Source organism: Cygnus olor, chromosome 3 (genome assembly GCF_009769625.2).
Source record: "Cygnus olor isolate bCygOlo1 chromosome 3, bCygOlo1.pri.v2, whole genome shotgun sequence".
Lineage (NCBI taxonomy): Eukaryota > Metazoa > Chordata > Aves > Anseriformes > Anatidae > Cygnus > Cygnus olor.
The window spans coordinates 77,190,051-77,214,601 of record NC_049171.1 but is presented as its reverse complement, the minus strand read 5'-3'; the positions used below and the strand labels follow the sequence as shown (position 1 = coordinate 77,214,601).

At 44.6% G+C, this 24,551-nt stretch overlaps 1 protein-coding gene across 3 annotated transcripts in view; it reads left to right on the top strand.

The window, feature by feature from the left end:
• Positions 1-1,188: 1,188 nt before the first annotated feature.
• The window catches only part of TRIM67 (tripartite motif containing 67), a 40,524-nt gene continuing 17,161 nt past the window's right edge, over positions 1,189-24,551 (top strand). The window contains exons 1-6 of one of the 3 annotated variants that reach the window (XM_040554412.1): positions 1,189-2,204; positions 7,767-7,862; positions 11,725-11,847; positions 13,138-13,248; positions 15,302-15,455; positions 21,477-21,622. In XM_040554412.1, coding sequence (XP_040410346.1) covers positions 1,317-2,204; positions 7,767-7,862; positions 11,725-11,847; positions 13,138-13,248; positions 15,302-15,455; positions 21,477-21,622 — 1,518 coding nt within the window. In that variant the 5' untranslated portion in view covers positions 1,189-1,316. Of the gene's footprint in view, positions 2,205-7,766; positions 7,863-11,724; positions 11,848-13,137; positions 13,249-15,301; positions 15,462-21,464; positions 21,623-24,551 lie in introns of all 3 variants that reach the window. The other 2 variants (XM_040554411.1, XM_040554410.1) reach the window with 2 other exon arrangements.

The following is a 24,551-nucleotide window of genomic DNA, read 5'->3' as shown; positions in this document are numbered from 1 at the left end:
ACTGCTGACAGATGGTAAAGCAGAGAATGGAGACCACAAAGGTAACAGCATTTCACCCACAGCTTTTTCTTGCAGTGTAGTAGCATAAGGCAGCTGAGAAATCAATGGTATTTGAGAACATTTCTTGCACGGCTGAGGTTTCTGGGTGGAGGTAGCCCAAACACAACCCTTCTATCAACTCCAAGTCTTGGCACAGAGGTCACATGAAAGAAAAAGATACCTAGACAGAAGACAGGCGGGTTTATGTGGGTCAGGGCTTTTTTCTTTTGTGTGCCAGAGGACAAACCTGCCCCTTTCAACCTTGAACTGAGCAGCTACAAAGCTTGAAGCCACCCGGGACTTTCTTCCCCCTCAGCTTGTCATGAGAATGTCTAGGCAAGAAGGAGAGCTGCAGAGAGGAAGGAAGGAAAAAACGGGAACCTTTAGTATATTCGTGCTCTCTGTCCCCTTCCCTCCTTTTCTACGCATCAACAGTTTTAATAACCTGGCAAAAACAAAACCCGAAACTGGAAAATACTTTCCTACCCAGTACCACAAAATGCTCATCATGTATTAAGAAACATTAAGGAGAAGTGATGTGTTTAATATGGACTTTTTCTTTTCTTTTTTTTTTTTTTTCATTTTTCACGAGTTAGTAGTGCATTTTTTAAAAGCTGCTCAGACACAACCAGCTTGCATTTAAAAAAAAAGGAATCTGCTTAGGGAACTGAAGTTGATGGAGATGCGGCTTTTGGACAAGATACGCGAGTGAAAAAAAAAATAAAAGCGGAATCGCTCCTGCGCGTAACCTCTCCACTATGAAAATAAACAGAGTAAACCAGACGGAGGGGGGCTCCCACTGCTGGTTTTTCTTCCGAGGGGGCTGCTTTCAGCCCGTGAGCTCCCGTTTGCCACCCCCCCACAGCAGCGCCGGGCATTTCGTGCCCGGCCGGGTGCGGGTGAGCAGAAAGTCCCCGGGGCGTTGAGGAAAGGCAACCCCGCCCGCCCGCACAATGGGTTTACTGAAACGGAGGGAAAGCACCGCCGCCCAGAGACCCTTTAAAACATGTTTTCGCCGTCCCCAGCCGCGGCGAGCGCGATCACTTATTCGCTGCGAGGGGCTCCTCCCGCCTCCTCCCGCCCCCATAAAGCCGCCCCGCGCCGCCCAGCGCCACTGGGCCAGGGCGGGCGGGCGGGCGGCGTCCTCCGGGCTCCCAGCCCCCCGGCCCGGCCCCGCCGAGCTGTCCGCGCCCGGCGGGTGCTGAACGCCCGTGGGCGAGGGGGGGCGCCGGGGGCAGCCCCATCCCCATTCCCCCCCGCGCACGAAGTCGGCGGCCATGGAAGAGGAGCTCAAGTGCCCGGTGTGCGGCTCGCTCTTCAGGGAGCCCATCATCCTGCCCTGCTCGCACAATGTCTGCCTGCCCTGCGCCCGCACCATCGCCGTGCAGACCCCGGAGAGCGAGCAGCACCTGCCGGCCCTGCTCCACCCGCGGGGCACCGCCGCTCCGGCCACGGCCCCGGGGCCGCCCGGGGGCTCCGCCGCTCCCCCGGACCCGGAGTGCGCGGCGGGCGGCGGCGGGGACCACGCGGACAAGCTGAGCCTGCACAGCGAGACCGACAGCGGCTACGGCTCCTACACCCCCAGCCTCAAGTCCCCCAACGGCGTGCGGGTGCTGCCGCTGGTGCCCGCGCCCCCCGGAGGGGCGGCCGGGGCGGCGGCTCCGCGGGGCGCCGGCCCCGGCCCCGCCGGCTCGTCCCTCACCTGCCCGCAGTGCCACCGGAGCGCCTCCCTGGAGCAGCGCGGCCTCCGCGGCTTCCAGCGCAACCGGCTGCTGGAGGCCATCGTGCAGCGCTACCAGCAGGGCCGCGCCGCCGCCGCCAAGTGCCAGCTGTGCGACCGCAGCCCGGCCGAGCCGGCGGCGGTGCTGTGCGAGCAGTGCGAGGTGCTGTACTGCGCCGCCTGCCAGCTCCGCTGCCACCCGGCCCGCGGGCCCTTCGCCAAGCACCGCCTGGCGCCGCCGCCCGGCCACCCGGGCGCCCCCGGCGGCGACGGGAAGGGGGCGGGCGGCGGGCGAAAGCCGGCGACGTGCGCCGAGCACGACCTGGAGCACTACAGCATGTACTGCGTGAGCTGCCGCAGCCCCGTCTGCTACCAGTGCCTGGAGGACGGCCGGCACGGCAAGCACGACGTCAAGGCCCTGGGCGCCATGTGGAAGCAGCACAAGGTAAGCCCCCGAGGCGGGGGGCCGGCGGGGTTTCGTTGTCGCGACATCGCCTCGCCACCCCACAGCCTCTGCTCGGGTTGTTCTGGCACCAGCAGGCTCCCTCCCACGGTTGCCTTGCCTGATCCCAGGTATCAAACCTCAGCCTGAACCCCGGCAGACACCTGGGGTTATCAGCCCCGCCAACTTGCTTGTCCATGCCATCGTCCTGTCTGGGCCTGAGAGCAGTGGAAGGAGAGGGGATGGCCTCCGTTTCTCCATTTCACCACCTGGGACTCAGTGGGAGCTGCCGCAGTCTCATCTCACCACGTCCTCTTCCCTGTCAATGCCTCAATGAGGGCGAACGGCCCGCAGCCACCCAAAGCTCTTAGATGAGAAGGTGTGGTAGGGAGGCTCACAGGACATTGTGTTGTCTCCAGGGCCTCAAGGAGATCTTCCATTCCCCTCAAAACCCAGAGGCCAGAAGGAATGGCTGGGCGACCTTCATGGCACAAGAGTGAGGAATAGTAGGATGGGCTCTGGGGACAAGTACAGCCTTTTCCAATTCCCATGATGTTGCGGTCTGATTCATTCTTCTCTGCAAATGATGGTCCTTAACCCTGTCTGGAGCCCCCCGTGTGATCTCAGTCAGTGACTTTGCAGCACAGGTGGTACAAAATAAGTCTTTGCAACCATTTGAATAAAGAACAAGACGTGACCATAAAAGTTTATAAAGTGTATGAAGTTAGCTCACTCTTGTTAAGAACAATGGATGCTGGGAAAATCATTTAATACACATGAACATTTAAAAACCTCTGAGCTGAGAGCAGTTCTTTGGAGCTTCCAGCTACATTGGGGGCAAAGGAGTCCTATGGGCCACGCAAAGGGCACTTGGCTAGCTCTGCTGGCCGCAGGATTTCCCCCTCCGCTGCAGTTAGCACTGAGAGGAGCCCTGAGAGATCCTTTCAGACGGTGCAGGAAAGGACAAAATCAAGTCTGGTCTCATCTTCTAGCCGTGGAGTGGCTGAGCATGAGCTAGCAAAATGAAAAACAATGCCTTTTGGTTTTAGGACCTCCAAAAGATGCCACTTGGGGTTGAAATGCATAGTTTGTCCATCTGAGAAAGACAAGCTCCTTCCAAATGTGTGTCCATTGCATACTCTTGGCCAAGGACTCAGCTACCTCCTCACTAATGTGACTTGCTTGTGCAGGGGAGAAGTTCTCTCGACTCAGAAGGAGCAGATCACAGATTCGCAACTATCACTGATCTACTAGTGGCAGATTCCAGTTCTGAGCAGAATTATTTCCATGAGCAGCAACTAAGCTCACTGTTCACATGTGGTTAACATTTTGTGTGTTGTGAGGGACCAGCTTGCGTTGTGTTACAGTCTACTTTGAGTGAAAACTGGTTGGTGCCTTTTTGAACAGTGTGATAAACTCTGCTGCGATCAGAGTGTGCCATTGGTCATTTTACTTCTTTTCTGATGTCAACAGAATGAACAAGAGCAAGTTGGTTTCTATTTTTACTGCATGTTTTCTGGGAGTATGGTATCACTGAATGTGATTTCTCTTGATTTATAGATTCAATCTTAATGTGAAAATGCTAGTGAAAGCCAAAAAAAAAAAAAGACTCAAAATTAACTGATCTGGGGACTCTGAAGTTGGTCTCTTGTGAATATTACTTTCCCCAGAACAATGCACTTGGCTGAAAGTAAATATAGTGGAACCATACAGTCAGACAGCCTAAATCAGCAGCTCACATTCACTCAGATAAATTGCTCAGGAGTTAGATACTTGTGTTTATAAATAGTTCTCATATAGCTTATTACCTGTAGTTACTTCGGCCAAACCATAAATTACTTACACTGAAGTACTGTGCATTGAATGGTATGCCGAATGAGGTTCAATTCTGTGTTCTCCTCGATAACCCAGCATAGCTGGCAGAGAAGCTGGTGGAACGGCTTCTTGGTGAGCACACTGAGCCTGGGCAGCTTGGTGGCTTGGCAGTTGTTCCCCATCAGCTGCCTAGCACCTGCATATCCCATTCTAAGGCAAGGGGCTGGTATTCTTCCCCTAAAAAAGGCAGCCAATGCCATGTTCCCTCCTCTCATAGGGCACGGTTTCATCCCACAACAGCAAACTTCAGACTAACAGTTTTCCTACAGACCCTAGAACTGTTTGTCCAGAGCCCCTGCCCATCTTCACCTTCAGGACCGTTTACAGCCACTTCTGCGTTAGTCTTCTTCTCAGGCTCTTTGACTTCTCCATTGTCTGAGCCTTACATAGAGATTCGTTGGGAAATTACAGAGTGTGCAAACTCATCCGTGCAGTGTTTCAGACCATGCAGTGAGAATTGCATTTACCCTCAGCCGTGCTGCTAGCCTGATGGCTGTTCAAGACTGGTTGGCCCCTGTTAATGGTGCAGGTTTTTCCCCGTTACCCTGCTGCACGTAACCTCTCCTTCAGAGGAATGAAAAATGGTGGAAAACAAAAAGAGGGCCCCAATGGCATGAATCAGTGTAAATAAATCCACTGAGTTAGGTGGGCTATGCTCACTTACATGACCTGTGCATCTGGACCAACAGCCAGAGAAGTTGGTTGAGGCCCATAACAAGAACAGAGGACCCATGAATATGAGGAATGATGGTGGACATGTTTCAGCTCAAATGGTTGTATACGCATAGAAGTGGAGTCTGCACACCTGCTTTTATTTGCTGGTGTGGAGACTTGTGTTCCCCAAAACATGCGGGCTCTTTCAGCATTCAGCACCAGGGTAAGCTTATCTAATCAATAGCCAATCTGCTGCTAAAGAGAGAGAGAGGGAAAACAAGCTAAATGAACACGAACTGTGCGCTTGAAAAAGGACTTTGGCATTATCTGGTTCATTTTCTACAATCAAAGGAAGCATCAGTCTTCCATGCCTATCTGGATTTAATTACTCACCCTCATTATCTCCCTGTTCCTGTGTTTGATAGAAGTAGAAACTTGGCATCCAGAATCCTCACTTTTTTGTTGCAAGAGCAGGTATTATAGTAAAGACAGCCATCGGTAGAGTACCGTTTGTCAGGAGTTATTAATTGTCGTAAGCAATGGAGCTTGTAACGTTTCAGCTTGGCTTCAAGTAAATATTCTGCAGCACGCAAGACTGCTCTGAGCGTACAGGGCATTTTATGGTTTGGTTGGTTTATTGAGGGCTTAGTCATCTAGCTGTGTTTGATTCTAATGGGAAGTGCAGGACCAGATGCCACTGCTTTGTAAGGTATCCTTTACAATCACTTTGAAAAACAAGGCTATTATCTCTAAGTGGGTTTCGTAAATGGAGATCTGGTCTTCTCTGTGGTTCCGTGCTGCAGTCACGTTAATGCAACTGCAGTTTTTAGTGAACACGAAAATTCCCTTAAGAGCCATTTGATCAATGACTTTGTCAAGTGTCTGCTCCAGTCCCTCGCAGTGGTAGCGTGACTGGAGCCGGGCATGACTGTGAGAATTGACGGCAGTGCCTGTGGTGGCCACAGTTCATCTGCGTTGGCTCAGATTTCTACCTGATGGCCACAAATAGTTTTTGGTTCATCTTATCTGGCAAAATACGCTTTGGTTTGTAAGTGAGGGTTGATGTTGGAAAAGTTTTACTTTTGTCAGGACCAATCCTTGGTTTTTGGTTTGACAGAAACACTGGGACAGTTGTGTTGGACCAGTTGTTGGCAGAACTTACGATGCTCGTGCCCCCTATTTCTTTCTTGCTTCCTCCCCACCGCTTTGTCATATGCCAGCTCCACCTTGTCATATGTCAGCTGAACAAACCAAAGGCCCAAACACCTTGTGTGTGGGGTGGAAAGTGCCATCAAAAAGGGTGGGCTTTAAATTATGGCAACCATAACCAGCACATGGAGGGCTGATTTGCAGTCCTGATCAGCTGGTCTGGCCGAAAACGGGGGCCCTTTCAAGGAATTAGAGTTTTTTTTGTAGCCTCAGGTGGCCTTCCTATCAAATACGCTTGCTTTACATTTTTGTGAGGTGGCACAAGTCTGTGTAAGAGAATGTTAAATATTTAACTGTTGAGCAACTAACGCTGTAATTGTTGATCTTCCTATTACATTTGTTACAAATTAGTTGTAGTAAAGCATATTTTATTTTCAGGTTTAGCACTGATGTGATGCCTACAGCTGGACTTAAAGGGGAAAATTTGTGTGACTGTGAGGAAATGGTGTGAGGATGGCTTCTTTCTCTATAATTCAGCCCCAGTTGTGGAGAATGTGTAGGGGACGTTCAGGCAGGAGGTAAACCCTGAACAAGGTCAGTGTGAGGAAGTGAGCTGTGTCATTTTCAGGGATGGGGTAATTCACTTCCCCTCAGGAACAAGAGGGAGGCAGAGAACGAGTGGGGACTTCCAGGATTGCAACTAGGTCTCCTCTTAGGGGCTTGTAGCTTTTATGCCATCCTTCATACGAGGCTCTGTCTCAAGACACCCTCTAGTCCTAAGGAGTCAAGAGACTGCAACCTTTTGGGAGCCTGACATCAGCAAGAATACTTAATTTTCCTTTTCTTTGTCAGTTATTGTTTCTGTTTTGTGAGGGTATTACTTGGATGTTGGCAGTCTGATGGTTACCAAGTGCGACTAAGGAGCAGACCCAGAAGAGAAGGTCCAGCCAGGAGGACTTGGCATAGGAGCCCAGAGCCCCATGCTGGGTGCACACCCTTGTCAGGGAGGCCGAGTATGACAGCAAAAAGAAAACGTCCCCAGTGACACCCACAAGGGGACCAATCCCATCTCTCCGTGTTACGCTGGATTTGGGCTTGCCATGGGCTGCCAGATGGAAGAGCATGGTTTCCGTAGTCCCAGCCAGGCTCCGAGGAAGCTGCTCAAGGAGTGTGCACTCAGACCACGGGTTCCTCCAGACGGAGTTTCCTTCCGACATGGAAAGTCCATCAAGAAACCACTTGTTCAGTTTAGAGATCTCAGGTGCCAGCTGAGCAAAGGGGAAGTTGGGTCTTCAGTGTGTACTTACACACTGATCAAGTCCTCATCTCTCAGCAGTAAAAAGCTAACAGAAGATTTTTTTTTCAACTTTTCCAGAAATATTCACCCATTTGTTGGGTTGGAGCATGGGAAACTGAAGCCCCCATTACTATGAAGTCTGAAAACACAGATTTGTCTTTGAAGTCGTAGGTTTGGTAGAATCTACTACATTTACAAAGATTTCAGGCTTTGATGAAAAAAAACTACTATTTTTGAAAGCACTTGGGGATTTTTTGGCATGACAGATGCTACTGTGTAAGACTATTATTTCGTTATATATGTGGGTAGTTGTCTTGTAAAAAGTATTTTGAGTTACAGAGTCACTGTAATAAAGTGTAATGTGCAGACACAATACTTGACTGCCCCCACATGCATATTTCTCCTTTATTAAAACTTATTACAATTAAAATCTTAACTCTTCTCTTCAAGCACAAACAGTTTGTGTGTGTAAGAATACATGTGACAGCACGTAAGCCTTTTAGCTCATTGTTAATTGTTAAAAGCAAGGATTAGTAAGAGATATTTTGCATTTTATCTCCAATTTTTCCTTCTATTTTTTTTTCTTGCAGGCACAGCTGTCTCAGGCTTTAAATGGTGTTTCAGATAAAGCAAAGGAAGCTAAAGAATTTTTGGTTCAGCTGAAAAATTTATTGCAGCAGATACAGGTATGTAGAATATTAGCTGTTGTGATAATATGTGATCAATAGAACTGAGTGAATAATTTATCTGATGACTTTGTCTCCTTTGCTGTTCTCATATTTCCTGGAATCATCTAACCTTTCTTGAATGTATTTGCTAGGCAAAATTACTCATCAAATAATGCCTGTACACCTCTTTTAGCTTCTGGATTGTTTGCTGTTTATTGCATGAAGCTGATATTCAATACTGGACACTGGAGCTGTGTTGATTTGTATTTGATTGAATCCAGCCTCCTGCCTGATGATAATTCCTTGAATTTAGGATAAGTTCTCATTTTTACCCACTCAGAACTTACTACTTGTTTTTCATCTAGCAATTTCTAAAAATGTACTCATTTCTGGATAAAATCCAGCCAACCTGTTTATTGGAGAACTTGTAGGAAGTCAAAAAAAAAAAAAAAATGAAATGAATGCTGCTAAATCAATTTGGTTGTCTATTGAAGGAGAAGATATTTCCATGCATGTAATTGCCCAGCTTCAACAGTGAGAATAGGGCTCATGGTGAGTGCAATAATTGAGAGCACAAACCCCAAATGAAACAAGTTATGTTTTCAGCTAGATTTAAGCTCTGATCAGTGTTGGAGATTAGGTGATCCTCAACTTCCTTCTCACCCTGCAGAGTGGGGCTGGGGATGTGCTGCTGTACTTTGAGCTTCACTGATTCCAGGAGGGGACACTTGCTGTGTGCAGCAGCAGCGCTCTGCTGCCATGTGTTTTGTGTGTGATACGCATCATCTGCTCTAGGATACGCCTGCTCATCTTCCATCAACAAGCAGGTCCTGTTCCTGTTACTAACAAAGCCAAAGCTCAAAAATCTGTATTCGGTTTAGAATGTAATCATTAAAAAGATGACACTTTATGCTGCAAATGATGGATTCATACCACAAGTGCTGCCAGAGCTCGCGGATTGCCACAGAGCAGCATAATTACCCACCCTCACAGCCTTCTGTGACAGGATGGGAAACAGAACAAGCGAAGACTAGGAAATTGGTTAAAGAAAAGAATGTCTAGCTGAAAGAAACCAGCATGCAGCCACTGACTGGTACCTGTCACGTGTCATGTTTTGGATGCAGTGTGAGGTTTTTCTCAGCTGACCTTAGCTATCTAAAAGTTAAATAGCTCATCTAGCCTAGTCACTAGAGCTTCTGTCATTTTCCAAGGAGAAGGAGAGGTACCTGTAGAGAGCCGTTCTTCCTATATGTACTGGCAGCTATTTTAGGCTGGGATAACTCATCCAAAACAATAGTCTGTCACCAGTCTTCTCTTGAGTCACCTACCTCCATTAAAAATGTATTTTTTCCCTCCTGAAACCCAAAGGTGGCCTATTACGACTATTTATGACTATGTTGTAAAATCCTTTAATGTGTTTCAATAAAATCACTGGCAAATTGCTCTGCTTAAGGGAGCTGCTAGAATTAGATAAAAAGACCAAGTAATTTCTTTGATGCTGCTCATTGCTTAAATGCTAGAGGAGGGCTTGAAAGAGGAAATAGTATCTACCAACCACTGTCTAAAATTCAGGTGTGTCTGGGCACAAAGCTGGATGTGACCTCACATGTCGAGCCAGTCTCCAGCATGAGTCTGTCTGAATGAGGAAGGACATCAAATTTCAGCAAACCAGAACATAAGGACTAATCAGCTGCATGTGTATTAGTAAGTGAAACAAGGCTAGGGTATAACTGAGTGCTAGATGATGATCACTCACACCATCTGACATGGCATGGTTTGTCCCATGACAAATTGCACTCGTTCCCAGGTGATGCCTGGGCAGCATTCACCAATGGCACATGCTGGGGATTACTCCCAGGAGGCAGGTTTGGTGCAGCTATGCTGTTTTAGGGGAAGGGGTTTAGATGTGTCATGAGCTGATCTGTGCCTTTTGGCCTTTAGACGAAAGAACAGTTCTTGGACTGTTCTTTGAGGGGGTAGATAGATGTAATTTGCATGTAGGTACTCAGAACCATATATCTCAGTGCAGGGTATTGCTAATAGCTGTCTTATGGTTACCACGCATGCATACAGACACTTACCACTCAGCTAAAATGTATTTTTACACAAAGGAGTGAGCCATATGTTCATTTTATTATCCCGTTTCAATGCATACTGGACCAGTTAGCCATCCACTCATCTCTTCTTTGAGTGTGTCAGAACTACCTGGAGCTGTGCTTTTGTCTTGCCTGGGGCAGTTTGCAAATTCATAATCTATTCTTCTTTTTTCTGTTTTGCAGATCTGTTGGTTTCTCCTCTTCTTCATTCCCTTCCCCTTTCTGAGGTCACTTTTAAATCTTGTAGTCTTTTCTCTTTAGAAACTGCCTGTTCCTTCCTCATTGCCCCTGTTGCTTCCTTGCTCCTCCTTGTTGTGGTCATTATCCGATTTTCACATTTTCCCATCTGCTGTAACAATTTCATCCTTTCTCACTCGGAAGAGGCATATCGCCAAACACCCTGTTTGATGTGTGAACAGAAAATTAAGAGAAAAAACGATGCTCCACAGCCATTTACAGAGTCAGGCTCTGTACACATAACAGTGTGTCAAGAGAAGCTTGACAGAAAGAAGCTTAAGAGTGAGTCAGGTGTGATATAAGCCGAGGAGGGAGAGATACGAACAGGAGGAGTCTAGAACAAGCCTGTGAACAGTAGCCGAGCTGTGTGGTGTCTCTCCCTGCTCCCCTCTCACTGGCTGGGGCTAGGACAATGAAGAGTGAGCCTGCTTTCCTCAGCCAGAGGAAGGGATGCAGGTGTTGTGCTGCAGGGAAAGGAATACAGTGCTGAAAGATCTGGTCTCAAAAGAATGAAGACAAAACTAATGAACAGAAGAGAACACTATAAACAAAAGAACTGGAGAAAGTAAGGAGTTAGGGGTGTGTGATGGCTTTCCATAGAGGTGCTTCTCCTTAAGCACGTTTAAAATAGTCTCACTCTTTTTTCTTTTCTTCTTAATGATGTGGGGAACTGGGAAAAAAGCTGATAGGACAGCTGAGCATCTCCTGGAAAGAGGAGCTTGAAAGCTTTCTCCTTCTTGCCTCACCAGCAGACAAAGCGAGGGAGAGCCTCCCTTTGATGGGTGTTACAGCACCAACTCCACAAACAGGGGAAGCCATCCCCTGGAGGAGGGTCGGCACAAGACACATTTGTACCATTCAACCAGATTTCTACAGCTGCAGTGGGTGTCCAGTGGTAGCAGAGTTTGTGCCATGTTTATTGTATAGGAGTTTATGCAAGGCTGAGCGATACCCAGGCCTTGTTCAAGGCTCAGCAGGGGTACACATTGTGCACCTCACGTGCTGGCCCCTGCCCAGCAGAGAGTTTTACCACAGCATCAATAAAAGACTGCCAAGTGCTTGCTATTTTTGAAAAAGTACTAGAGGCAATACACAAAATCTCAGGAATAATATTCGTACTTGATTAATTTCTCGGTAATCAGCCTACGGACTGCATCCTGGTCCATAATTCTCTTCTAGTTGTCATAATGTAGAGCTAGTGATTTCAAGGGAGCTACACTGCGATAATTATACAGGGTGGGACAGAACCCTCTTACATATATGTATGGTAGGTTTAGATTTTACATTATGTTGTACTACATCTGCTGTCTGAAAAGTGCCAGTAAATCAAGGTTTTCATATTAGCCCACTCTGTGGCATAGCATCTCACTGTTTCGTTTTATAGCATGTGGATATTAATGATACAGCAATAATGAAATCAGAAAGGCAATAGGAATGCTAAAATCTTGAAAAGAAATCTTCTCTGAATGGAAAAACAGGTAAGAATGAGCAATAATGTAAGCTATAAAATGGGTTCTTTGATTAATATGTTTCTCAACTTCTTCTAGGAGAATGGGTTGGATTACGAAGCCTGTCTCGTTGCTCAATGTGATGCCTTGGTCGATGCGTTAACACGACAAAAGGCCAAACTGCTCACAAAAGTTACCAAAGAACGTGAGCACAAACTAAAAGTGAGTGTAACTCTCATCAGCTGTGAATATTCAGCTGAGCGTGGCTGTTGATACCTGGTGTTACTGAACATTTTGTCAAGTTCCGAGCCCTTTACACGGTGACAATGCCTAACAACCCAATCCTGAAGTCCTTCAGCAGGTTCCAGCTTAGCAGTTTAATGGAAATGTGCTTATACACTTAAAATTAGGCATGTACTTCAGTAGTTTCTTGAGTGAGGCCATCATTCTATGCATCTGATGTTTTGGGGCTCACTTTTGAGAGCTGCTTGTTAGTGTAACCTCTGTGATTTGGATTGTGGATCCTTCCAAATGCAAGAAACCCCTTCTGCCCAAGTAAATCTTTGAAGATTTTGGTTTCTGTTCAAGTCTCTGAAATGCAGGCAGGCCACCACCAGATATTGATGTGCTACTCGAAAGATATTAAAGAAATGCTGTAAAGGGAAGAAAAGAAAGCTATGGCTGGTTAAACCAAGTGGCAGTCATAAAATAGACAAATTTTTTGAAAAGGGGAACTGCATAAGTGATTTTGAGGTATTACAGTGCTGGTAACATTAATAGCATCTAAGACAGAAGGAAAAATCAAAGTGAAAAATATAAAGTGAAAAACAATAAAATCTACCTGAAGTAAGCATTCAAAAATCCCCATGCTTAACAAGAACCAACATTTAGGACATGCTTTTAACGGCATAGTTTTATCTTGCTTTTTATTCTCCTTAGCCTGAGGTAACTGTGGAGTTCTGTGACTGAACACAATGCTATTAGGCCTAATTTACAGGAGAATCTAGCCCAAAATCTGGAAAAAATGAGAGGCATTCTTAATCCTAGCAATGCATCTTTAAGCAGAACAGGATCAATGGGGAATTGTGAAGATAATGGTAGAGTATAATCTGCAAGAAGCTACCCCTGCAGTTATCCTCTGTAATATTTGCCTTTTAAGTCAAAGGTTTTTTGAAAGCTCAATTTTTAGTGAAAGCACGATTGTAAATGTGAATACTGCAAATGCAAAAACATGTTCTGTGCTCTTTCTGCCCCAAGCAAACCTGAGCTTTGAGCAATTAATCTGCTCTGAAAATTGAGATTCCCCGTGCACAACATTTTGCCAAACTAATTATCGGTATTTACAATACAGAGCAAGTGAGTGTAGCTGATGGAGATGTGGCAATGGCCATATGGCAGCTAAATTAAGCATAGCTTTAACACACTCATCCGTTTGTTGTCTCTTCTGAAATAATTTTATACATTTCACTGTAAGCTGAGGCAATTATCAGAACTGTACTGATTGTTTTCCAGGTTGTTTGGGACCAGATAAATCACTGTACGCTGAAGCTACGTCAGTCAACAGGGCTTATGGAGTACTGCCTAGAAGTTATCAAAGAAAATGATCCCTCTGGGTTTTTACAGGTATTTTTCTTTCCAGTGTTCTGGGAGAAAAAAATTAGATTGATATGTAAATCTAAAAATGGAATGCTTTGCTAATTAGCACCTTCCACCTCCAAGGCAGGTTCATTTTAACTCCTGTTGATAATGTCTAAAAGGCCAGTTGCAAATACTGTTTCTTAGGTGCAAACTTTTTTTTCTGTACAATTTTAATATCACTAAATCTGATAGTTTTATTCCATCTTCTCTACAACAGACAACTCACTGGAGGTGCGTGCTAAGGTTTGAAGAGTTTTTAAATGTATAGAAGGCCCCTTAGCCTCTGCCTCAGTAACTATTGAGTGAGATTTTATGGCTAGATCTCATGTAAGCCTACAACATGAAGGATTGGCAGGTCTCTCTTCTTTAACATTTGACTTCCTCTGGCTCAGTTCCAGGAGCTGTGCAGCCCAGGTCCCAGGGAGGAAGCAGGAATCTTTCATGGTTACCATTGCCAAGAAGAGGGAGGAGATTGGGCAAATCATGAAAGGGTCAATTGATGAAAAAAAAACCATAAGTTTTACTATCCAATTAATTACTTGGCCTAATTAATCACATTATTAACTGTTTTCCTTAATTCTTATTTTAATGTATTAGCTTTATTGCCTTATTAATTGCCTAAGAAGAAAGGCACATCAAACAAAATGGTTTGTATGTGGCTGTCAGCTGAACAGGGCATGCTGCACACATGAATGCATGAATGTCAGAGGGCTGTCACAGTATCCCTAAAAACAGGATGAAAATTAGCCAATGTAAACCTATTAGCACTCCAGATTGATTGTTACTGTCACGTCTGGTCTCAAGAGTTAGGAATGTGTGGTGTATGTTAATCTCAAAGACTACACAGCATTTTAGCAGGCTGTCAGTTGGATACTACAGAATGAATGCAACCTTTAGGTCTTACACACATGCTTAGATACGTGCTTTCTTTTTGTTTCAGCTTATTTTTCCTATAACCTTTGTGACTTCATTCTTTGCGCTCGCCTTTTATGTAAAAAAGTACTTTTGTTTTCACATTTTCCTGGTTTATTTAACAATGATTTCCAGGTTACCAGCAAACGCTGAAGCACTGCATTACTTAGAGCAACTACTCCTGCAGCCAGGATATTGAAACACAGCCAAGGGATCCAGCACCCCTGTAAGTGACTCCAAGGTTGTAGGAAGGCTGTTAAGATGCTTCTCCACTTAAGGCACAGACTGGTTAGGAGCTGTTGGTGCAGGAGACCAGACAAGTGTCTTACAGTAACAGTAGTGAGGAAGAATATCTGAACTCCTGCAATACAGAAAAAATATCTCTGACCTATCCAGAAGAAAATTCTGCTCTCTGTGATTTGCAGGAATCTCACTGGGAAGGATTCCAGGTATCCAAGCGGTGTTGCTGAACTCAAGGACAGTAGAGTTCATTGATTTCCTCAGAACCAAGATTTTGCTTACAGAGGAGGCCATTGGGATCATCTTAGTGTGACTTTTGGCCTAATTGTCTGTGGGCTGAGCTAGAGCAAAGATTTAAAAATGAAATTCTGTTTTGATGTATTGATAGCAAGTCCATCATATTCTAAGGAAATCTGTCTGACAACTTACTTCCCTCACTGTGAGAAATACCCACCTTCTTTTCCTTTTGATTTTTTATTCCTTTCAGCTGAATCATTTGTGCTAAATGGAGAGACTCTGACATGTAAGCCTCTGTTTGTGCAACTGCTGTTTAAACAGGAGAGCAAACCAATACCGTGCACATCAGAGAACGGAGTTCACAAGTGCATGAGGCTTTCAGAGACATGATATATAACTATCTTAATGGTCTTTATGAATGCAGTTTTTGCTTTCCTACTCTAAGATGAGATTGTTTTTGAAAGGAGGAGACCAAAGGATACCACATAAATGGAACTCACCCCAGAATTACTGGATCCCATCTCAACTCTCATGCTGTCATATTCCTGGTTTCCTTGTGCTGTATCTCAGAGCCATTCTGTCACTTCTAATGTCTTCCAATGTGCTGCTTCATCTGCAGCTTCATCATAAGCCTGATGCTGTCTTTCAGATTTCAGATGCTTTAATCAAACGTGTTCAGGTATCCCAGGAACAGTGGGTCAAAGGAGCCTTGGAGCCAAAAGTGTCTGCTGAGTTTGACCTGACACTGGATAGTGAACCTTTACTGGAGGCGATTCACCATCTGGATTTTATTCAGATGAAATGTAGGGGTGAGCTTTTGTGATTTTGTTTTTCATGCATGTGTTGAAATTGCACTGGGAAGAGGGGGGGGGGACAGAGGGAGGAAAGAGGAATGACTTGAAATTGCTGGATATTTTAAAGTTTTCAAGCAAATTAAGATCACTGGGTGTTTCTGAGAAGGGTGTGCTCACCTCACATGCAGTGACCTGGACAGGCTCAGACAGTGATACCATGTGCAGTTGCATATTTGAAAAGATGACTTCTTCAAAGTAGGACTGTCTGCTAGCTTTGGTGATTCAAAAGACATCAGCTGCATGAAACTTTATGCCATTTTATAGCATTCATAGATTTAACACAGTTAATCAAAATACCAATTATCTCTATCTTGTCAGGAACAGCTGAAGTAGTAAATAAATATTCCCCCCCACACACACATGCTTCATAGGGAGAGAACCCCTTTGGCTTATATCTGGAAAGTGCTGCTAACAGTGCTCAGGTTTTAAAATAAAATAAAATTGGGAGGTGGAGAATTACAGGCAGAAACTAGTTCAATGACTGTAGTGTTCCTTGATTCCAGTTGTCAGAATGATCCTGAGGGGCACAAATAAATGGAAGAGGAGGTTAAGGACATTATTTAAAAGCAGAAGCTGATAAACAGTAGATGCCATTGGCAAAAAAAATATATTAACAAATATGCGCTTGTAATGTACTTGGTGCAGAGCACACAACTGCATCAGGATTAAATAGAGAGATACACAGGCTGGCTAGATGTTAAGCCCATGGAGGTTTCTGTGAATCAGGCCATTTTCTCCACTCAGTGGTGAATCAAGCCTTAGCTACGCAAGTGGGCAACAGGCTAGAGGCTGTCAGAAGTTCATGAATGAGTTAAGGATAATCACATAGTGATGTTGGATGTATTTTGTTTTTTTTTTTAACTCCAAGTAAGCATAAAGATTTCAGTTCCGTTTATCTGTTCTCTCTGAGCTTAATTCTGAACCTAAGAGGCCCAAGATGGAGTGGGTCATTTGGCAGATAAATCTGTGGAGAAAGAATGGGTAAACAGGTAAAGGCCAAAGTCTGCTCACCAGGAATGGCTTACATCTTGACAGGAACAGACTGTGTTAGTGTTAAAGAAGTTACTGAAAAAAAAATCTACAAACTGCTCCTCTGAAATGCTTACAGCCTGCAAAACAGTCAAGAAAGAGTAGTGCTGATAAAGCTTCACCAAATATTCTTGCATTTATCTGTTTAAATCAGTTTATATTTAATGCTGACCATATTTATTATTAAATATATTTAATAATAATCTTCCACCACTCTCCATCCCTAACATTTAAAGAATTTAGCTAAACTATCCACTTAGATTGCTCATTAACCACAGGTCACTTGAGGTGAGAGCAGCTTAGGTATTTGGCTTTTGGATGTTCATCTGGCTTTAAGTGTGAGGACTTAGAGACTAATTGAGCCAGATTCACTGGAGCTTTATGAGAGATAGTGCTGTCAGTTGACAAACCCATTTAAAGTACTATCACTGTTAAGCTCTGGCACTGAGCTAGACACAGCCTGAGATGCAGAGGACAGGGCAGGACTGCTTCTGCTTAAGCCTGTGGAGAGCTTACAGACCAGCTTGGGCACTGCTCCCCAGCGGCACCCTGATAATTAGTCTTTGGGAAGAGCTTTTCCTTGGGCTGTCTTGGCTTTGACCAGGGAGTACCTGCTGCAAATCTCGTCAGGTTGGTCAGTACAGGTGGCTGGTGGATGCTGAGACCTGGCCTGGCTGTAGAAATGGTGCAAACAGGGGTGGAAATGCCATTTATCCTGGTCACCGTTACTGCAGATGCATAAGGGACTGCATTATTCCCCCTGGCACCGATGTGTGCCCAAGCAACGCATGCCACCAACTGGTCCTGAGCCAACATTCGTAGGTACTGAGCATAGTTTAGTATAAGCAGTATATTTTTCAGTTTATGACTGCAAATCTGTTTGTATTTGAACTGCTCACTGTCTGACACGTTGGCATTTTTGTTTCTGAAATTTGCCTCTATGGACATCATTGTGGACATATTTACCTCTATGGACATCAGCCAGCTTTGCATTATCTTCTCATGCGTAGTGGTCTTGCATCTCAACATACAGCTACTACAGAGTAAACAACACAGCATTTTGGTAGTGAGCACCCAGACCCACGAGGATTACCGCTTTGCAGACTGAGAGAGGGAGCTGTTGTTGGTTCTGTTTTGCTATTTGTAGCAAAATCAAACTCAGGGCTTGTATACTTCTGAGTCGCCAATTCCACATACAAAAAATCTGTCTCTTCACATCTGCTCCTCTTTCTCGAATCTTATTTGCCCCAGCACACCAACGAGTCATCAATCTTTGCCAAATGCTTGGTGTTGAGGGGAGTGTTACTAACTCACTGTATGGATCGATCTGACAAGAGTAGATGCACTGAAGACATCAGAGACCATCTGTAAAGGGATTTTTGGGGGAGCCTAAGAGAACAGGGCCAATGTAGCTTTTCCAGCTGCGTGCTGTTTCTTTGCAAATACATTGCGATGTAAGGTCTGTAATATTGTTATCGATGCTTAATGCATGACTGAATTTCTAAATTTTTTTTCAAACTCTGGCCTCATTCAACCTCAGTGAGCTTGCATGGGTCATTTAGAGTGAAAGCTTGCTTGTAAGTAAACATTGATTCACTGTGTTAGACAAAGAAGAATGAAAATGAGAACAAATCACATTAGATTTGCTCTGATGACTTGTTCATGTACCTTACTGGTGGATTCTGTGTAAGCCTGTATCTAAGGCCAATCTCAGTGAATAAAGATCAGGGAGTGTTGTTTTCTTTTCTTTTTACAGAAAGAAAAAGCAATTCAGTACCAAATTAAATGTGCAGGGAGCAGAAATGTGATAGATGCAGAAGTGATGCTTAAGCAGTCATATTGACCAAAGCGTCTCACTGATTGTTCTTTGGTAAGAGTCCCGCAGTCCCCTGTCTAGCTGACCTGCTGAGATACATGCACAGCTCTAGTATTTGGTGGTATGCTGAGCTTTCCCAAATCTCCTTCCTCTGTCTGTGTTTTCTTCTCTTTATTGCTTTTTCTGAGTGCCTTGGCATGAAATTCCTGTCTTCTTCAATGACTAGCTCATTGTGTACAATGAATTTTCTCAGTTCAAGCTATGGACACAGGCAAATAATACATGTTTGAGGTTTGCTTAGTTCAAACAGCTGGAATTGCCATGCAGTCTTGGTTTGTTGTAAAATGTAGACCAGGTACAAAACAGGAAAGAATATAGCTACTTGCCACTTTTCTGTACCACCTCTGAACAGTCACTTATATACTCCTTGTCAGAAGTGACTCCCCTCTTCTACATACCAGTCCCTGAGGATTCCCTAGGCACATCTCCTGCAGCAAAGTCTTTCTTCTTCTCAGCCAAGAGATACACAGCCCTGATAAGGAAACAGGAACTGTTTGATAGTAGGCTTTATCCCTGGGTCAGTCTGTTCTGCATCATGAATGCAGGTCTTTGCCTGTGGTCTTTCCTTCTCTCTTGATAACACCGTTTGTAGTGCTCTTGCTACAGCAGTGACTCAGGGATTTATGTGGCCAAGATGCAGTTCTGGAGGATGTTAAAGGTTTCATACTTCTGAGGGTCCCATTCTCCCACTGCATTTACTCATTTAAAAATTAATCTGAGAGGGTAGAAGGCACCCACGTACAACTTGCTTTGTCAAGATGACAAATAACAAGCAAAATCTTAGAACAGCCTTACTCTACCCTAAGAGAAGATCAACTTTGAAATGCATTGAGTAACGTGTTTTTGAAACTGCTGAGTTGATGTTAGACATCAGTATCACATTTCTTAGCTAAGCATGACCTGCGTGTAGCACTTCTACAATAGCAGGACATTATTCAAACTCATTAATAGGTCTTTTTGTGCCAATGCAGTATCATTTCTCCCTTTATATTTTCATTCTTTTCCTTCAAAAACGCTCTAGAGGACTTTTTAAGTTGAACAAGAAGTGGGACAGCACTGTTATTTAACATCTGAAACTTCTTTGTTTTTCCTGACAGCCTATATTTGTCTCTTCTTAGTGCTGTCCCATGGCTCTTCACTATGAAGTGCATCCCCGTGTCCCACTTATTCACCTCCCTCCGTACTTTCTTATGACTTTTACAGCAAGAGTTCACCCTCTTTCTTCCCAAAGGGAGTCCGAGGTCAAGATAAATCTCTGACCATCTGTGTCCAGCTGCTCCAGGAGGGAGACAGGAGGGTGAGTGCAGCAAGCTTAATCCAGCAAGGCTGGACACCTGCCTGGGGGGAGCTTCTTAGCCTGTCCTGGACCACTGTGCGGTTGTGCAGCACAGGGATTTGGGCAGTTTGTTGAGTGGTGTGGGAGTGTTGTCTATTTTGCACTTAGTAAGCTTTGTGAATGAGGTTTTCATGTAGTTTTGCCAGAGGGAGTCTCAGAAGTAGGGGGGACCCAGCAAATGCTTCCTGAGAGAGTTAGCAGGCTAGCCAAAGTGGCAGGAATGGGAATGGTGGCTGATACAGCCCTATCTTCTCCCAGGTTCATCAATCCCTGAAAATACACATGCTAACAAACACAAACAAAACCCTAAACTAAAAATGGTTTGTTTAAAATTCTCTTTACCTCTGAATTCCTTGCTGTCAGTTTTTTGGCTCCTATAATGCCACATTTCTGTAACTTTTCCAGACACAGTGCCTTCTAGAGAAAAGTCTGAACTTTTTGTGTGGGGAAAAAAACAAGTAGGTCTTTATTTATGATACCCTCTGAATCAGCCTTAAATATCAAGGAAAAGCAACAAGGGTTTCTATTTTGTTTTGTTTTCAGAAAATCCTTCAAGAGCTAGTTTGTTAAGCTCCTTTGTTACAGACCACGCTCATTCTGCAGGGCTACTAACCACCTGGGTTTGCTGCAGTGATGGTAATGCCAGCGGGAAGCCAGGGTAGCGCCTGCATTGTTCATCACAAGTGGGGTGTTGACTTGTGTGTCACTTCCAACGTAGGGGTGAAGCCTTAGCCTCCTGCCACAGTAGGGGGCATTTTCCCCCTATTTTCCCACAGACTGTTGGCTGCACGAAACATGAGCAGTCATTTTTATGCTGAGAGGTTAAATAGAACGAAAGGAACAGCTCAAGGGCTTAGCTCTCTCACAGGCAGAAGGAGGAAAATAAACTAGAGGCTCAAAGTGGAGTACATAAAAGAAGAGCAAATTGACATTGTTAAGAGCTCAGTCAATGAATGCTCAGAGCACTCAGCTCCCTGCAAGACGCCGTGCAGCTCTGCAGAAATGATCCTAACGCTGAAATTAAGCCTTGGGCAGAAGATGAGGCAGGCCCTGTGCGCAACGTATATCCCACTTATCCTGTGTAATTTCAGTTGTGCACAAGACACGTGCCAGATCTCTCCAGGAGACTGAAATTTCACTTAATAATTCCCAGCAAAGGGCGAACAGGGAGCGTTTAGGTGTGCATGGTAGAGAAGGTGTGGTGGAGGCCTCTTTTCCCACAGAGGCACGGCTGAATGTTGTACTCTGTTTACTTTTATTTTTAAGATGTTGCTCTGGTCAACAGTCTCTTGGTGTGTTTTTTTCCTGGGCAAGTCAGTAAAAAAGCGTGTCTGTAGATGACTTCACGGCTCTAATTTTCAAAAGGACGGAGCCGCAAGCAGTCTCCTGTGATGCAGAAGCTCCTTTTGCTACCTGAGCTGAGGGATTTAGATAAACGTTGCAATTGGAACAATTTCCAAATGTTTTAATTTACATATTTCAGCCAAATGGTTTGTCTAGCCAAGTAAAAACATTTAATTATATCATTTTTACCGGCTTTTGTTTCAAGGGCCATCTTTGGGGTTTGGACTAGATGATCTTTAAACCCTTCCAACCCACACCCTTCTGATTCCCCACTGCCACTCACTCCCCACGAGGGGAGGGAAGCAAGCGGCTGTGGTCCTGCTCCCAGCACAGACTGAGGGGGTAGGGCAGAGCTACACTAATCTGTACTCAGTTCCTGTTACAGTGCCACCCGTCCCATTACTGCAGCTGGAGAAGTGTTGCACCAGAAACAACAGTGTGACATTGGCCTGGAGGATGCCACCTTTGAGCCACAACCCGGTGGAGGGTTATATCTTGGAACTTGATGATGGAGATGGTGGCCAATTCCGAGTGAGAATTTCATTCAGCATTTATTTGTGTTTCTTTGTATATAAGTTTCCTCAGGATCTGAATTTGTGTCTGTCTGAGGGTGGGGAGAGGGAGCAGGAAAGGTATGGTTTGTCAAAGCATCCCTGCTTTCATTGCGTGGGTGTAGAAAGCTCTGGATGTGGTTTCTACTCCTTAGAAGGAGACCCAGCTTGGGTAGGAACTTGGTTGAAGCTCTTCCTGGGCAGCTGGCAAAGAGGCCTTGCTGAGGTGAAAGGTGGAATTTCAAGTCACTAGTGTATCTATTGTGTGTCCTCCCTGGAGAACACCCCCACAGAAAATCTCGTACCAACCTACAGGGGCTGAAAGTGCTTCGTGCCATGGAGCAAGGATTTCTTTGAAGCCCCTACTCTTGTCTGTCCATATTTTCTCCCCTTCCAATAGACAAAAATTCTTGGTCCAGAAATGCATTTTTTTTCCTAGTGTTCAGATTTAAAATAGGATCCTGCATAAAAATACAGGATTTCTATTTTTTTTTTCCTCTGAGAGTAGATGATATGAGGCTGAGGGAAGTGTTCCTCAGACATGCTGCGGTGGCCTCGCTAAGTATGGGAGGACATCCCGAGTGCCATCCTCCCAGACCTCCAGGGTGATTCCACAACTGCTCGCTTATGCCTGAGGATGCAGGATGCTTCCATACTCCTGTCCCCTCCCTCCACACCTGAATAAATGAACCACAGAAATAATTCAGCCATCTTTCTGCCAGCCACGTCATGCTGGAAGCAGTGGTCTGCCTACCACAGACAGGATTGCTGCTACTGTGCGTACTTCTGTTACTTCAGGACCAGGCTAGGCTGATGCATTCCCCAGGGGCTAGTGCCTTGAAACCATTACTACAGAGCACATCTGCTCTCTTCACAAGTAGGAAGTTGTGCCTAAAACATGTGATGAGATTTCTTTGGGAGCTGTAAACTGGCTTCCCACCAGAAACCTGAAGGTTAGTAAAGCTGAAAATGGCCTGGAGCTGGCCCACCTAAGGAACTGCCTCCCCGTACCAAACTGCTACTTCCACAGCCAGCAAAAGGCACCTGGTTTGGATGCCCCTCATTAGAAAAAACAGCAATGTTGGCAGGGTGTTTTGGAGAGGGCACAGTGTTTCTGGAACTTCTCAATTCCTTGGTCTGAGTATCATTTGTGAAAAGGTACCTTTGAGAATGACTGGCTGGAAGCTGCTGACAGAGTTAATGTTAGTAGGTGAGAGTGGTATCAGTGCATGATGAATAAGTGCGGGGGATGAGTTGTGACACATTCCAGTGTCTTGAATAAACCATTTCAAGTGTTATTTACATCTAAATAAATAGTTGTGAATAGACAAGATTTTAGGGTGTGCATATCCAGGGTGTGAATGAGCCTTGGTCCATTTGTGTGTGGAATTTTATAACTGGCAAAGGCTTTAGGACTGCCAGTGCTGCCATGACAGGATTTTGGATTGAAAGGATACAACGTAATCTCAATCCTTCAAGCTCAAGGGTCACAGTTTCTAAGTGAACCACTTTGTTTGCAGGGGTAGGAACATCCTCAGTTTTACCCACAGAAAGATAAAATGCAGGCTTCCCAGAAATCCCATTTCAATAAGAGTTTGCTGACCATTTTCCTGAAGGATTATATATCTGAGAGCAGTGATACCAACTGCACTTCACCAATTCTTGATGAGTAGGTTTTAAGAATGTTTTTTGTTTCCCTTCGTAGTGGAGAGCATCAGTCTGAATAGACACAAGCAGTGGTAAGACTATAGTAAAACAACTGTAAAAATAGATGGATTAGAAAATGGGAGAGTTGTCCTACAAATACAACGTTTTGCACAGGCAGCATATTCTATAATACACAGACGAAAAACGGTTCTGTTAAAACTCTTTCTCTCCATGAAAGTTCATAGACAAACTCAGGACTCAAGAGATTTTGTTATTGTAGCAGCCACAATGATAAGCAAGGTGGACAAACACATGCCCTGCTGCGTACTTAAGTAATCCCTTTCTTATTCATTATATACTCCATTCACTTCAGGTTCCTATCAGAGCTTTAATCATCAGGACTACTTCTAGGCATATACTTAAGTGCCTTAATTGAACTGGGGGCTGAGTGCTCTGCTTACTCACAGCCTTAAGCTGTTTACAGCCTTTGCTACCACAGATCTGTGGATTTCACAGAATAAGAGAAGTCAGAGGTGAGAAAGCTTTGGAACTGGGGCTTTCAGCCTGCTGCCGAAACAGGATTATTTCCTTTTCTATCATTTTCTATTGCTGTATTCAGTTTTCCAAGAAACATGAGGTTTCTGGGCTTCTTTCAGTTCATCACAAACTATCATCTGACTGATCCTGTTAATTATTTTGCCTAGCTTTTCCTTCTCCTGAAATATTTTACCTTATGCAAGTGGTTGCTCTTTAATAAATCTTTGCAGACTTTTATTATGTCTCTGCTGTCTAGTTGCTGTTTCATCAGGTGATGCATGTGATCCTAATCTTCAGAAGACTGGATTCTTCTGTCTCTGTCTTAGCAGGTTTCAAAATTATGTATTAATGCAGGCATGAGACAGCCTTTCCAACAGAATTAAACTGTGCTTACTTGTTTTTTATTGCTCCTTTCCCCCTTTTTATGGTCCTATATAAATACAAGAATGGCCACAGTGGTTGAGATTCTAGGACTATTGCCTAAAATAGTGTTTTGGAATAGGTGTTTAGGAAAAGAGGATAAAAAGTAAAATCTTTTCGTGTTCCCTTTCCTGCTGTACCTTCCCAGCTTTACCTTCACCTTAGTGTCTCCAGTGCTGACCTTACTTGATGTCTCCGCTTCTGTAGCTATCCATGTTATAACAGCCTAAACTCTGCATTCACTAAAACCATGAGAAGTTGTTTACTTGTGATTTCTGTTTAGAAGTCTTATCGTGATCATGAAA